Source organism: Zophobas morio, unplaced genomic scaffold, assembly GCF_036711695.1.
Source record: "Zophobas morio isolate AGI-343-1 ecotype UQ-CSIRO unplaced genomic scaffold, CSIRO_AGI_Zmor_V1 ptg000030l, whole genome shotgun sequence".
Classification (NCBI taxonomy): Eukaryota; Metazoa; Arthropoda; class Insecta; order Coleoptera; family Tenebrionidae; genus Zophobas; species Zophobas morio.
Window position 1 is genome coordinate 8,721,050 of NW_026972135.1, and position 13,753 is coordinate 8,734,802.

A 13,753-nucleotide genomic window follows, 5' to 3' on the forward strand; every position below is an offset into this window, starting at 1 on the left:
TTGTTTTAAAGAAAACTGAAATACGTGTGTAAAATATAAAGTCTAGGATTATTGTAATAATATTTTTTCCAAAGTTCTAAGAAGTGTTCTTTGATTTGTAATATGATTATGTTTTTAATGCTTTTTTGCTTAAAATAAAAGTTTTTTATTGAAAATGTTGTGCTTATTTAAGCGCTTATTCTTAATTTTTTTGTGCTTATAAATCCGCTCTCTATCCATCAATGTTTTGGACATTAATGTCGATGCCTCCGTTGATTAGTAGGTCTAATATACCTGGATTGTTGTTGGTAGTACACATCGCATAGTGGAGAGCATTCTCTTTTTCCGTATCTAAGCTATTAACTTCTGCTCCTTTTGAAAGTAATGTTTGGGCAACTACGATATTACCGTGTTGGCAGGCCAGGTGTAGGGGTGTTGTTTTGGTGTTATCCTTGCTGTTAACGCTCAAACCATTACGTATTAGGAGTGGTACTAGATTTATAACTATGTTTTGCTGAGATGCGGCAAAGTGCAAAACGTTTTCTCCATCATTGTTCAAAAGTCCAAGCTCTCCTCTATTTTGAAGTAATAGATTCAGAATATTTAAATTACCAGCTCCACATGCAAGATGTATTGCTGTAGTCCCATTATTATCTTTAGCGTTGACATCTAAACCATTTTGTGTTAGTAAATGTATGATATCTTCATTTGGTTTTTCTGTTGATAGAGCACAATACAAAGGTTTTCTGTATTCCCTATCTACCTTCTCACCCATAAGGATCTTTGACTTCTTGGACTTGTAACCTGATGACTTCTTCAGGAATGCAATAAGTTTTCCGAACTACATTAATTTTTCATATTGAATCACAATTCAAGATAAAAGTAGGTACACATCTGTTAATATCCATTTTTTCCTCCAATATAATAACGGCCTTTAACATTGAATAATAGCTCCACAAATTGCAAGGTTACGGACAAATAGGCGAGAATTATTTCCTCCGGCCTTTTTCTCACTTTTCCAGCTGCAAAACTTCGTGTACTCTCTTATGAAAGAGTATGAACAACTTTCTTGATTTTTCTGGAAGCAAATTGTTGGTCGCCGTTTCAGCAACATCGTTCGGAACAAACATAGTAAGCATAGTCAAAAGTCTGAATTCACAATTTTTTGCAAATAAACACCATTGCTATCAAAGTGAACGAATCAGTCTCTGGGGTCCAGTTCTTCTCAGATGCTTTCAATTTATGTCAAATTATTTACGAAATGAAGAGTAGGACTGCATGCCGTCGGTGTTGAAAATGTAGTATAATTGGCGTACTCATGCATGTTATGACGATTACAACTGTTACAACTTTTGCACCGCTATATCTCGGAGACGGTGGCTCGTAGGAAAAAAAGTGTAAATACATTTTTTATAAACAATTTTATGATCTATAATTTTAGCCAGAAGTATTTTTATGATAAAACTTACCGTTTTGCTGAAAATCGCGAAAAACTCATTTTTTTGACATTTGACCTTGAATAAAAATTTTTCCATACACGGGAATGATGGGCAACTTTCAGGTTTTGTTTATAATTGTATTTTGAACAATTGTAGCAAAATTCAGCTTGTTGCGAATTTATGTAATCTCACCCCAATTTTTTGGTCTAATTTGACCGGACTATAACTCCAACTGTTCCGGCAAAATACTAAAATTCAGAAATGTTATAAGTCACTTTATAAAATTAAACCATTTACACCCATTAGTAGAAAAAACGTCAAGTGTAGTATTTCATCAATGTACAGTATGTCTTCTGAAAATCTGTTCAAAATAATTCCTATTCGATTCTTGTCAAAGAATTGCATAAAACTGCGAACCACCTTTGTGAAAATTAAATTGTGAAGCTTTAGCGAAGCTTTGGCAGCAAGCACCCAGAAAAAATATGTATTTAATACCATTAATGTAGTCGCAGTTGAAATAACTATAGGTAGAAAAATTAGCATTTGGTGACGTTTTTCATTTGCCTCGATGTAGATTTCCTTGTCGGTAGCATTGTTAAATAATACTTGTTCCGCATTTATCCTATAAGTTCAAGTCAGTGGGAGGAAATTATCAAATTTCAGTCCTACCAAACGGATTCCATTTGATTGATGGAACTTTTCAGAAACTGGATTATCCCAGTAAGAAGGAAAACTAAAAAAATCTTGACCATGCCTCCATTTTCTTCAATATATTTTTTGTAAGCTTCGCATTGAACCTTTCCTTTTACTTTCGTTTCTGTGTATAGTTCTTTGATTTCTTTGTTGTTTTTAATCAATGGAATTTCATCGTTAAAGTTTTGCTCCGCAATTGACTCTTCTTTTTCGCTCTTTGCTTTATATTTTTCAACATATTTCATACTAATAGTTTCCTTACCTTTTGGGATGTTACATTGGATGGGGTGCGAGTTTTGCATTTTACCATTTTTCATTCTTATGACGTTGTCTGACCAATTGGCGTACTTAATGGATGGAGTAACCAAGATCATTATTTTGTCTTTCAAACATTTTTTCATGCACTGTTCAAAAACAAAATCTGCAACAATCGCATCCAAACCAGCCAGACAATCATCTAATAAATATGTGTCACGTTCTTTATAAACAGCACGCGCTAAATTTATTCTAGTTTGTTGTCCTTTACTTAGATTAGCTCCTCCGTCAGTTACAAGAGCAGAATCGCCATCGCTTAAAGAAATTAGATCTTCAAGTAGAGCACAATCTCGTAAAACTTCTAAGTAACGATTTTCGTCGAAAGCACTTCCAAATAAGATGTTCTGTTTGATGGTCGATGGAAAAAGCCAGGGTTCTTGAGATGCGTAAGAAATGCTGCCGACAACTTCTAAATCGCCTTCTACATTTTTGTATTCTTTTGTGAGGACTTTCAGCAGAAGACTTTTGCCACTGCCAATAGGTCCTGTTACTGCTGTTATTCCTCTTGCAATGTTACAATTTTTCAAATTTATTTGTGTGTGGTTATGTGCAGTATGAATTTTTAAATTCATCTGAATTTTGGGTGATAGCTTATTGTCTTCCACGAAGGATTCATCACTCTTAATTCGAAGTGTTTGTCCAATTCGCTTAAAAACGGCAATTAAAGTAGCTACTTCATGTATCGCTGTTGGAAAATTGTCTTTCATGCCATATGAAACAATAGTTAGACTGTTTATTATAAGAAATAATGTCCCGGCAGTTGACTGGACGTTGAACCATATAGATATTGATACAACTATGTACCACGACGCGTTGTGAAATGATTCAGAAAGTGCCAGTTTTAGAAATAACAATATATTTATATTGCGTGTTAGATGAATTTCTTCTCTGTAAATAAAGAAAAAGAAATATAAAATCAGTTCTTTGTTTAGCTGCTTACTTTCTTATTTTAGCAATTTTCTTTTCATAACTGTCTTCCCGAAGGTTCATTTTGACGACTTTTATTGCACTTAATACTTCTTTTATTATTTGATATCTTTCATCAGTTTTTCTCAAAGATTTCAATTTAAGTTTACGCACTAAAGCTGCTATGCATGTTGAAAAAATTTAAAGTCTAAATGGTTATCTTAGTTCTTGCCTGCTTACTGTTGACGAACATGCTAATAAAAATTATCGTGGGGATTATAAGAAATAACCATCCAATTTCTGAATATAGGACACAACATACTGCCACAGTCTTAGATAGATCTTTCATCATACTAGTTATTTTAGATACAGCTTCTTCAAATTCACTCACATCTGTGGTTATCAGATTTATAATCTTGCCACTTTGAACTACTGATGGGTTCATTCTTAAAACTTGTCTGTAGATTAAAGATGTGAATCCAGCACGCATTTTAACCCCAAATTCTGAAACCCTTAGAAAAAAGTTGTGTATGTGCAGACGTCTTATAACTGAAACTATGATCAACAATAGTCCATACAAGCTCGCATCAGCTCTCCTTAGATTATTGTGTCTTGGTGTAAAATATGATATGAATTGTTTTAGTATCTTTGGTTGCAAGATCCTAAAGGAATGATTAAAAGCGAGGTGTAATTATAAGCGTTATCTTAAATACGTTATTGTCACTGGGATGACCAAACTGAATATTATTAAAAGATATTGTCTGCCAAAGCATTTCCAAAGAAGGTTTGGGATAGATGTCTTATTTTCATCCATTTGTGCCTTCCACTCCTTTTCTAATTTATCTCCTAATGTTTTTGACTTATGTTCGGGAAGCACTTCATATATATCATTTTGAGTCAGGTCTGTTCTGTAACCCTTGATGAATGTATTCTTTGTATATCTAAAATTCGTAATTACTCATATTGTTCAAGTTTTTTTTTTTTTGAGTTGATTATTAACTTACAAAAAAAATAGATTCCAAAACCAATGTCTGTTTTTCTCCGGATTATTTGATTTTTTGTTTGTTTTGTAGTAGTCCATTTAAGCTTTGGGGTAATATTTTCAATAGTTACTATCGTTTGGAAAAATATATTGTTTAACTCTGCTATTTATCGTCAAGTAATGTTATGTTGCTATATTAAAGTATGATTAATACTTATTTGAATATACTTATATATAGAGCTACTTTCATAGAAGTGTGATAGTTTGAAGCAATTTACTGTATTGTTATAGTAAAATAATGATAATACTGAAATTTTGATAAGAATTGTACCTGTGGATATCCAGGAGGTGAAAATTTTTCATACGAAAAACATTATGCAACAACGGCACAATTCTATGACTTCATGATTTTTTGGAGAGGCTATCAACGTATTAATTTTCATTAACGATTTTTCATGCGTCTTACCTATAACCTTAAAACTTTCGTACGAGTTCAGAGAATTTGATTTTGGATTTTCAAACGTAGATTGTAAAATGGATCTATCTTATATTATAAAATTAATTATAATATTAGCTAATGTAAATTTTGGACGTGAGGTCAGCCTGATGATGGGGTCAACTATTCAATTATTTTGGTTAGTGTTTTGCCATCTTCAGGATATCCTTATGAGAATGTAAAATTTGACAACAATCGGTTCAGTATTTTCGGAGATTCTCTGTCTAATAAAAGTCCGGACCGACGGCAAACCAGACAGAGAGGCAATGAAACAGACGGAAACGGGAGACCTATGGAATGTCAAGAAAATATGAAAGTATCCAGTCATTTAATGGCCTCGGTTAAAATAGTTTTTTAGCTAACGCTCATGAAGAAAAAGTTTTCGTTAAAAGGAGAGTTATAAAGGTATTTATTAAGTACACTTATGCCTACCAGTCCGAAAAAGAAAATTTTTCTCCGAATAGCAATATATCACAAAGTCAAATGATTGACAAGGAGAAAATAGAAAAACCATATCTAAGCGAAAGCGCTTATAACATTTGTTAAATACGTTTTATTAACATAGTTGAAAAAACATAATAAATAATAGCGGTAATAAATACAAACATTACTTCACAATAAAAGCTGCGTTATTTCAACTTAGCACAAAATGAAAAACAAAATTTAGAAATACTTCATTCCTTCAAAGTGAATTCTAAGGAAAACAAGCATGTACCATAACATTATGTCTGGGCACACAGGATTCTGAGCTGACCCAATGTTTTAAAGGGGTGACGTTGTTCATGACAACATTTACATTTTCCTCATTTAAAACAAGTAAATAAAAATTTGAAATTTTTGTACTTAAAAAGGGGAATAAATTTAAGAAGAGCAGAGATAGGAGCACCTTTTTTAGTATTTATAGATTATAACAATTTCATACAACATATTTGAGCATTAAATACAAAACATATAAACAATAAAAAAATACAGAGAGTGTACAATTCTTTTAAAAATTTTAAATATCAGTTCAAACTATTCATAAGTATGTAAATAATTAACGTTTCTACCGCTTATATTATTTTATCGTGAATATTACGGCAAAAAATTGAACACAATTGAACTAAGTAATATTTTAATTGTAACAATGTAACACATCGTCGTGGTGTCAATTTACATCGTTTCTGTCGATTCCTCTTAGAACCAATAGATTTTCAATATCCAATTTATATTTAGATGTCTTCGATATGTAATCTAATGCATTTTTGTTCCCATTATCTCTAACGTTCACGTTAGCTCTATGAAGAATTAATGTTTCAACATAAGACAGAAGACCACCTTGGCAAGCCAACTGAAGTGCCGTAGTCCCTTCATTGTTCTGTGCATTTATGTCAACACCAAACTTCAGAAGTAAACTTAGCCCAAATGATGTTTCTTCGTTTAATTTTCTTACTGCATAATGCAAAACAGTTTCATTATCATTGTCCAACACATTGATGAGGGCTCCGTTTTTGAGCAATTCATAAACAAATAGATTGTTTTCGCGGTTGCAGGCAAGATGTAGCGGCGTTGCTCCCTCACTGTTCTGGGCATTAATGTCGATGCCTCCGTTGATTAGTAGGCGTAATATACCTGAATTGTTGTTGGTAGTACACATCGCGTAGTGAAGAGCATTCTCTTTTTCCGTATCTAAGCTATCAACTTCTGCTCCTTTTGAAAGTAATGTTTGGGCAACTACCATATTACCGTGTTCGCAGGCCAGGTGTAGAGGTGTTGTTTTGGTGTTATCCTTGCTGTTAACGCTCAAACCATTACGTATTAAGAGTAGTATTAGATTTATATCTCTGTTTTTTTGAGATGCCGCATAGTGCAAAACGTTTTCTCCATCGTTGTCCAAAAGTCTAAGTTCTCCTCTATTTTGAAGTAATAGATTCAGAATATTTAAATTACCAGCTCTACATGCAAGGTGTACTGCTGTAGTCCCATCATTATCTTTAGCGTTGACATCTGCACCATTTTGTGTTAGTAAATGTATGATATCTTCATTTGGTTTTTCTGTTGATAGAGCATAATGCAAAGCATTTCTGTAGTCCATGTCCACAACTTTTGCATTTGCTCCATTTTCTAGTAATGATTTTGTTACCACATAATTGCACTTTTGACAAGCTACTTGTAAGGGCGTTATTCCATCTATATCTTGCGCATTTACATCTACACTTCTGTTGACCAGTAAACGTATTAATTCCTCATTTTGATTTTCTTCTGACGCAGCGTAATGTAAAGCATTTTGGTTATACTTGTCGACAAGATTTCCATCTGCTCCGTGTTCAAGTAATATCTTTGCTGTCAGAAATTTACCAGTTTCACATGCAAGATGAAGGGGTGTTAAACCATCTTTGTTTTGAACATCCACATTAGTTATATAACTTATCAATAAATTGATCAAATCTGCATTCTCCACATCTGATCCTGATGCATAATGTAAAGCACTATCCTTATTATTATCTGTATTATTAACTTCTGCACCGAGTTTAAGTAACTGCTTCACTGTTTCAATATCTCCAGTGTCTCGACATACGCGCTGCAACGCTGTTGATCCATTTTTATCTTTTTCATCGACATCTACATTTTCAGTTTCTATCAAAATGGCGTTCTCACCCGGATTTACTGCTGACGTTGATGAAAATTTCGCTCCTTTTGCAATTAATGATTCCATGATGTCAAAGTAACCAAACTGACTTGCCAGTTTTAAGGGTGTTGTTCCATATTTGTCTGCAGCATCAACATCGAAACTTTCAGCTACTAACAGTTCGAAAATACTGTCGTCGTATATTCCTGAGCGTAGTGCGCAATGTAAAGCATTTTTATCATCATGATCTTTAATATCTACACTTGCTTTGTTCTCAACCAAGATTTCTGTAAGTTCCCAGTTAGCATTCTGGCACGCAATGTGTAATGCTGTAGTACCAGTTGTATTTTGAGCGTTAATATCTATACCGTTGTCTATCAACAACTTAATTGAAATATCACTCCACCAATCGTTTTCAGCTTCGTTGTAACAAACATAATGTAAAGCAGTGTTCTTATCGTTATCGGTCATATTTATGTCTGACCCATTATCAAGAAACGTTTTTGCACTTTCAAAGTTATTATATTGACATGCCAGTTGTAATACTGTTGTTCCTCTCTCATTTTGGGCATTTATGTCGATACCGTTACTTAAGAGCAGATTTATCACTTCCATGTTATCATTTAGGTCCAACGAGTGATGTAAAGCATTTTCGCCAATATGATCTATGCAGTTTACATTAGCTCCATGTTTAAGTAGACTATTTGTTGCTTTATAGTTGCCATGTTTACAGGCAAGTTGTAATGGTGTTGTTCCCATGTTAGCTCGGCTATCAATGCCAATTCCACATTTCAGTAACAGGATAATTATTTCTTCACAATTTGTTTGTGCTTTTGATGTACAATGTAAAACATTTTCGCCTTTGCTGTTACCTAAATTCACATCTGCTCCTCCTTCAACTAAATTCTGAATAACTTCGATATTGCCATATTCGCATGCAAAGTGTAAAGCAGTATTACCCCATTTATCTTGACAGTTTATGTCAACGTTGTTCTCTATTAACAGTTTTGTTATAACTTCGCTGTTTTCAGGCGCCTGACAAGCATAATGTAAGGCGTTTTTGTTATTATCGTCTAAAGCTTGTACGTTCGCATTCTTTTTGATTAGCAACTTGGCAATATCAAAACTTCCATGCTCACAGGCCAGATGTAATGCTGTTACTCCATTATCATTTTTAGCATCGACATCTAGGTCTACACTTTGGAAGATGTTCTCTAGGACACTTAATTCAACAGATGATTTTATAAGTTGGTGCAATATAGTGTTGCCAGATGAACATCGTGCTTCCTTTTCAAGAAGTACTAACACCATGTCATATTTTCTGAAACGACAAATTTGATCTAGGACTGTGAAGCCATTGTTCTCTTTATTTGGTTCTGCGCCATTTTGTAGCAATAACTTCACCACTGAAATATTGTCTTGTCTTGGGGTTGTGCATACATCATTTTCCAGTCCTAAAGTTGCTATCTCCAAAAGGTGGCTGTCGTAGATTCTTTTATGCACAAGTTCTGGATTTTCTTTGATGACAGCAGATAAAATATTAGGATATCCTAATTTTGCGGCATAGTATGCCAAGCTTTCTTCATCGTAGCTCTTAAGAATTTTGTCTTTAAAATCATTGTAGCTAACAACTTGTCTTTCTAAGAACAGTTCTAGTGGATACAAACATTTCGATGCAACTGAATAGTCCAAGCAATCGAATTTAAACAGAACATCAGTCTCAGAAACACTCAAGTCTTTTATAAGACGTTTAATCATTTGCAGATACCAATCTTCCTCTTTGCTTATTTCTACAAGTGCGACTTGTACTTCAGGATATTTGATTCCATACGTACATACTAGATGTAGTCCACTTCGACCACCTTCATCTCTGATATTGATATTAGTAATATTATTTTCAAAGTAGTCGATACTTTTATAGATGATGGCAAGATGTAAAGGATTCTTTTCAGCCAACATTATGTCCAGCATCAGTCGTAAATTCTCATATTTGTTGGAAAAAATTTCTTCACGCAGAAGTAAGACTTTGTCTCGGTTGTTGTTTAACCACGAACAGGCGAAATATTCGGCAAAAGTTTGATGATAAAATACTGCCTCTCCGCTTTTAGTAACGTCTTTTATTATTCCATATTTATCACCATTCTCTTTGATTTCAGAAATATATTTATCCGTTTTCGTATTGTTTAAATGTAATTTCTCAAAATCGAAGTCATTTAAACAAGTTTTCAGAGCGAGAATTTCATACAAATTAAAAATAAAATCCATCAGTATGAATTGATGATCTTGATATTCCCCAGCAACTTTGAGCATGGCTGTTTTCAGTTTTCCGTCGAAAAATACCTTATACATTTGAGTTAAAACAAAGATACTTTGTTGTAGTGATTCGTAGGTTTCTTTACTCTTGAGAAATATTTCCGTCAGTATGTACAACTGCAATGGAATTCCGAGCAATTCTCGGCTGTTGTTAAGGTTCACATTATAAAAAACTGCAGTTTTAATTTTTTCAATCGCTTCAATTTCGTACGCATCTTTAAGTCTATCATCTATATATTTCTCTTGTTGCTCTCTTTCCAGTTCTAGAATTTCTACAGCCACGGCACGCAGATTTTGGAAAATTTGCTTGCGTAAATTTTCCCTTGAAGATATCCAAACCGATATATTTCGTGAACATAATTCTTTCACAAAATGGAAAACTGCACACACATATTCGGTCTTCATTTCATCTAATCCGTCGAGAAATACGTGAACTTTTCCTTTTTGCCATAACATATTTTTAATTTGGGTCACCAATAAATCGCTTGTAGGTACGTTTGTTTCCAATACAGTGGTCTCAATTGACTGAAAAGTCGGATTTGTCGATAGTAAAGAATGGTATTTGATCAAATCAACGTAGATTGCCCAACAATCATTTGGGCAAGTGTTGTGCAAACATTGCATCAAACGTGATTTGCCCATTCCTGGCGGAGCACACAAAACATTCGGAGAATTAGAAAAATAATCAAAAATTTTCGATTCTTCAATACAGATTTTTTGATGATCAGGTGGTAGATCGTTGTTTTTCTTGAACAATAACATGAAGCGGTCGTCATCAAGGACTTGAAGTAAGTAGATATTTCGTGCGTTCGATATCTTGCATATTTTATCAAATTCTACAGATGTACATCTATTACCTGTTGATAGTAGAACGAATCTGTCATGAGCTTGTATGTTTTCGTTAGAAAAATACGTAGGTAATTGTACGGTTTTTATACTGTTCATTCTAGGTAATAAATCTTGCAATTTTTCATGACAGTTGATTATTATCAGATTTTCTGGGGCATTATACAACTTAAGAAGATGTTTCTTGTTAAGTAAAACAGCAGATACTGAGCGTACTACATGTAAATCGTGCAGTTTTTTACCTTCCTCACCAATGAGAATATGTTGTTGGCGAGCCATTATAAACAAATGCTTTATTTTAATGAATTCTGCAATATTGGAATCAGTGTCAATCAGTTGTCTCAAAGATATACTTTCTCTTCCTTGTAGTGAAATTCTAAAATCATCCATAATGTGTAAGTAGTTTTCTTCATCACAGCACCTCTTCATCACATCAGCTAAGTTGGTAAAAACTTTCCACTTATCAGAGTCGATTCCTGTCGTATCCCCCACTAAAACAAGTTTTGTGGCACTGACTTTTTTTCGTAGCAGTGCAACGACGTCGTTAATTAGCATCACATTAGAGTCGTCCACCCTCAGAATAAGCGGAACTGTACCCAAATACCACAAAATAATTGATTTTTCTAGATCGGTGGGCTTGTAGTCGTTAACTTCCAAATTTATAAAGTGCGTTGACTTCCAGTCGAGCTCTTGGTGAATTTCGCCCCACATATTTTTAACTATCTCTTTTTCACTATTTTCTACCATCGTTATTTCAAACTGTATCATCATGTGTTTGAGCAGTTGTATTTTTTCGTTCATGGGCTTACTAGATATAGTTTCGATGAAAGGATATGTCGCTAGCGTCGCTAATTTGCCTAATATGTCGTCTTTTGTCAGAACGAAATTCTGGCACCACCAATCTTCCATATATTTCGTGAATGAGTCAAAGATATCGCAGTGCACCAGATCTTCTACTAAAGACTTGATGCGTTTTCTGACTGTTTCTATGCATGCTTGGTTTGAAAACAAATAAAACATTTCACAAGCATTTTTCAGTTGTTCTGTTTCGTCTCCACAGTTGCCGTCTACCTTAAATTGCCAAACACTTCTTGTATCTTCAGTATTTAAAAGCAAGTTGTCAAACTCAAAGCTTCTGGACTCCTCTGCTCTGAAAGAATACTTTTTAGAAGACAATTTGGAATCGCGTTCTATATTTGTTGGACTGTTCGTGTAAAGAATGAAAGTCGTGTTTTCCTTGGAATCGATTTCAGATATGCACTTTAAGTAACTTGGTAAATGAAACTTATTTTTTTCTTGTTTCTTTCCTTTTTGTATATATTCCTTCATCAACGTGTCGTTCGTGATTCGCTCTTTGTTGTATTTGTGTTTCAGTTGAAAAAGAAAAGTGTGTTGTTTACCACTGTTAAATGTAACTTCTATTCTAATATCATCAAAATTCCCCGAAATTTGGTCATTGGTAAATATTCTAAAATCGGTCACATCGTCGCTTGTGCTAAACTTCAAAGCGAAAAGAGCACATGTCAGATATTCGTATCCTCTGCCATAATCTACAGTGCCTTTTCTTTTTGAGTAGGTAGTCTCAGTTTGTGGTGTCACATTTTGCGATTGGTTCTGAAATATTTATACATTCATTAGGTGGATCTTTTTCATGCGAAATATATTTATGCCGCGTAAGTAAGAGATTGACTTACACTTACTGAATGCTTGTCACGTTTTGAGGAAATTGTCGACTGTTGCGGTTCAACAAGTCCCCTTTTACTGGATAAGTTGTTTTGAACTGACAGCTTACTCATGTTTTCGGACAGCTGTAATGTAAAATTTCGTAATCATTTTAAAGCGTCTTCCTATTTACTACCAAGCCATTAAACATAGACTTACTTTTGCGTCAACAATCTGTGAATTACAACACGCTGTTGAAGTTGATGAAATCGACTCATCAAGAAGTCCATGAGCTTCGCTCCGACTAGGTTTAGATGTATCCATTTACTATTTTTTCTTCTATGTTGGTGTTTAAATATCCAGTACAGAATCCAATATAGAAAATTCTGCTTGAGTTTTAGTTCGAATTAAAATTCTTCCCATGCCTGCGGAAATAAAAAAATACAAAAATTATGATTTATTTTTCTGCATTTCTCTCGAGTGCATTGCAATTTCTTTGGAAACCAAATGTTATAATCAGAAAATTATTGTTATCAAAATTGTGATTCACCTGATTATAAAATGTTCCAGAAAGCGACAAAATGGTCAAATCCACTAACTGAGTTTTTACTAAATTATTTTTAAATATTCATTGTTTATTTACTTACTTTTGTAATGTGGCAGGATATTCCAGAACGTTTGCAGGCATGCTTTAACTTGTGAACACAGGCACACTTGTGGAAATGTATGAAAAAAAATTGTAACAAATAAATAGAAATATATTTTTGTGTGATAAGCTGATAAGTGATAAGATACCGCACAACAGTGTTTACTAAAAATCATTTTTGTGCATCATGATAAACTCTTACCCCATCTACTTATCGATAGTCTGTTATCGTTGGTTCTAATCTAAATAATTAATGCTTGTTTTCAACACAATTTTAATACCCACTTTTTGCAATGTAATAAGTGCTTAATCCCTAGGGAGTTACAAAAATTTAAACTTTCGCTTCCTGAAAAGACGGGTAGCAACTCAGAAACATGAGGTATTTAATTCCTTGGTACATTACATACTATTAATACTTACTACATATTTTTGCTGCATAAGTTAATATTAATATTACAATTTTTGATACGATCGCTACACTCTCTAAATAGTTCAATTTTGGGAGGTTAAAGTTACTAGGAGATCTAGTGGCTGCGCTTGTAATGAGTGTATTTTTTGAAGTATTTGCCTCCGCTTCATCAACACAAGAAAAAATCTTCTTAGCAACTGATATTTTTTTTTAGGTAGCTGTCCGCAACAGTAGAAGACTTCCATCCACTGTGATTCTTTAAAGTTGGTAGATCTCCACCGCCGTCAACTAAAAATGACGCCGAGGATCGGCGGAAGCAATGTCTTGTGTATAGAGCAGAATCTGGTTCTGGTAAGTGTAAGAATTCAGCTATCAGCTTAGGAAACTTAGAGAACGTATTTTTTCCCACCGCCTGAACAGTGCATTTGTTACGCTTGTAATTAATAAAAAAATTATTGT

General features: G+C 33.9%; 1 protein-coding gene across 2 annotated transcripts; it reads right to left on the reverse strand.

Moving 5' to 3' along the window:
* Positions 1 to 5,346: 5,346 nt before the first annotated feature.
* LOC135138192 (uncharacterized) lies at positions 5,347 to 12,964 on the reverse strand. 2 transcript variants are annotated; one of them, XM_064068107.1, is made up of 4 exons: positions 12,887 to 12,964; positions 12,459 to 12,664; positions 12,278 to 12,385; positions 5,347 to 12,191 (listed from the first exon to the last, which is right to left on the reverse strand). In XM_064068107.1, exons 2-4 carry the CDS (start codon positions 12,561 to 12,563, stop codon positions 5,958 to 5,960), a joined length of 6,447 nt encoding a protein of 2,148 aa, XP_063924177.1. In that variant the 5' UTR covers positions 12,564 to 12,664; positions 12,887 to 12,964; the 3' UTR covers positions 5,347 to 5,957. The 2 variants fall into 2 exon arrangements, with proteins under 2 accessions (XP_063924177.1, XP_063924176.1); XM_064068106.1 differs by having other exon boundaries at positions 12,272 to 12,385.
* Between the last annotated feature and the right edge of the window lie 789 nt (positions 12,965 to 13,753).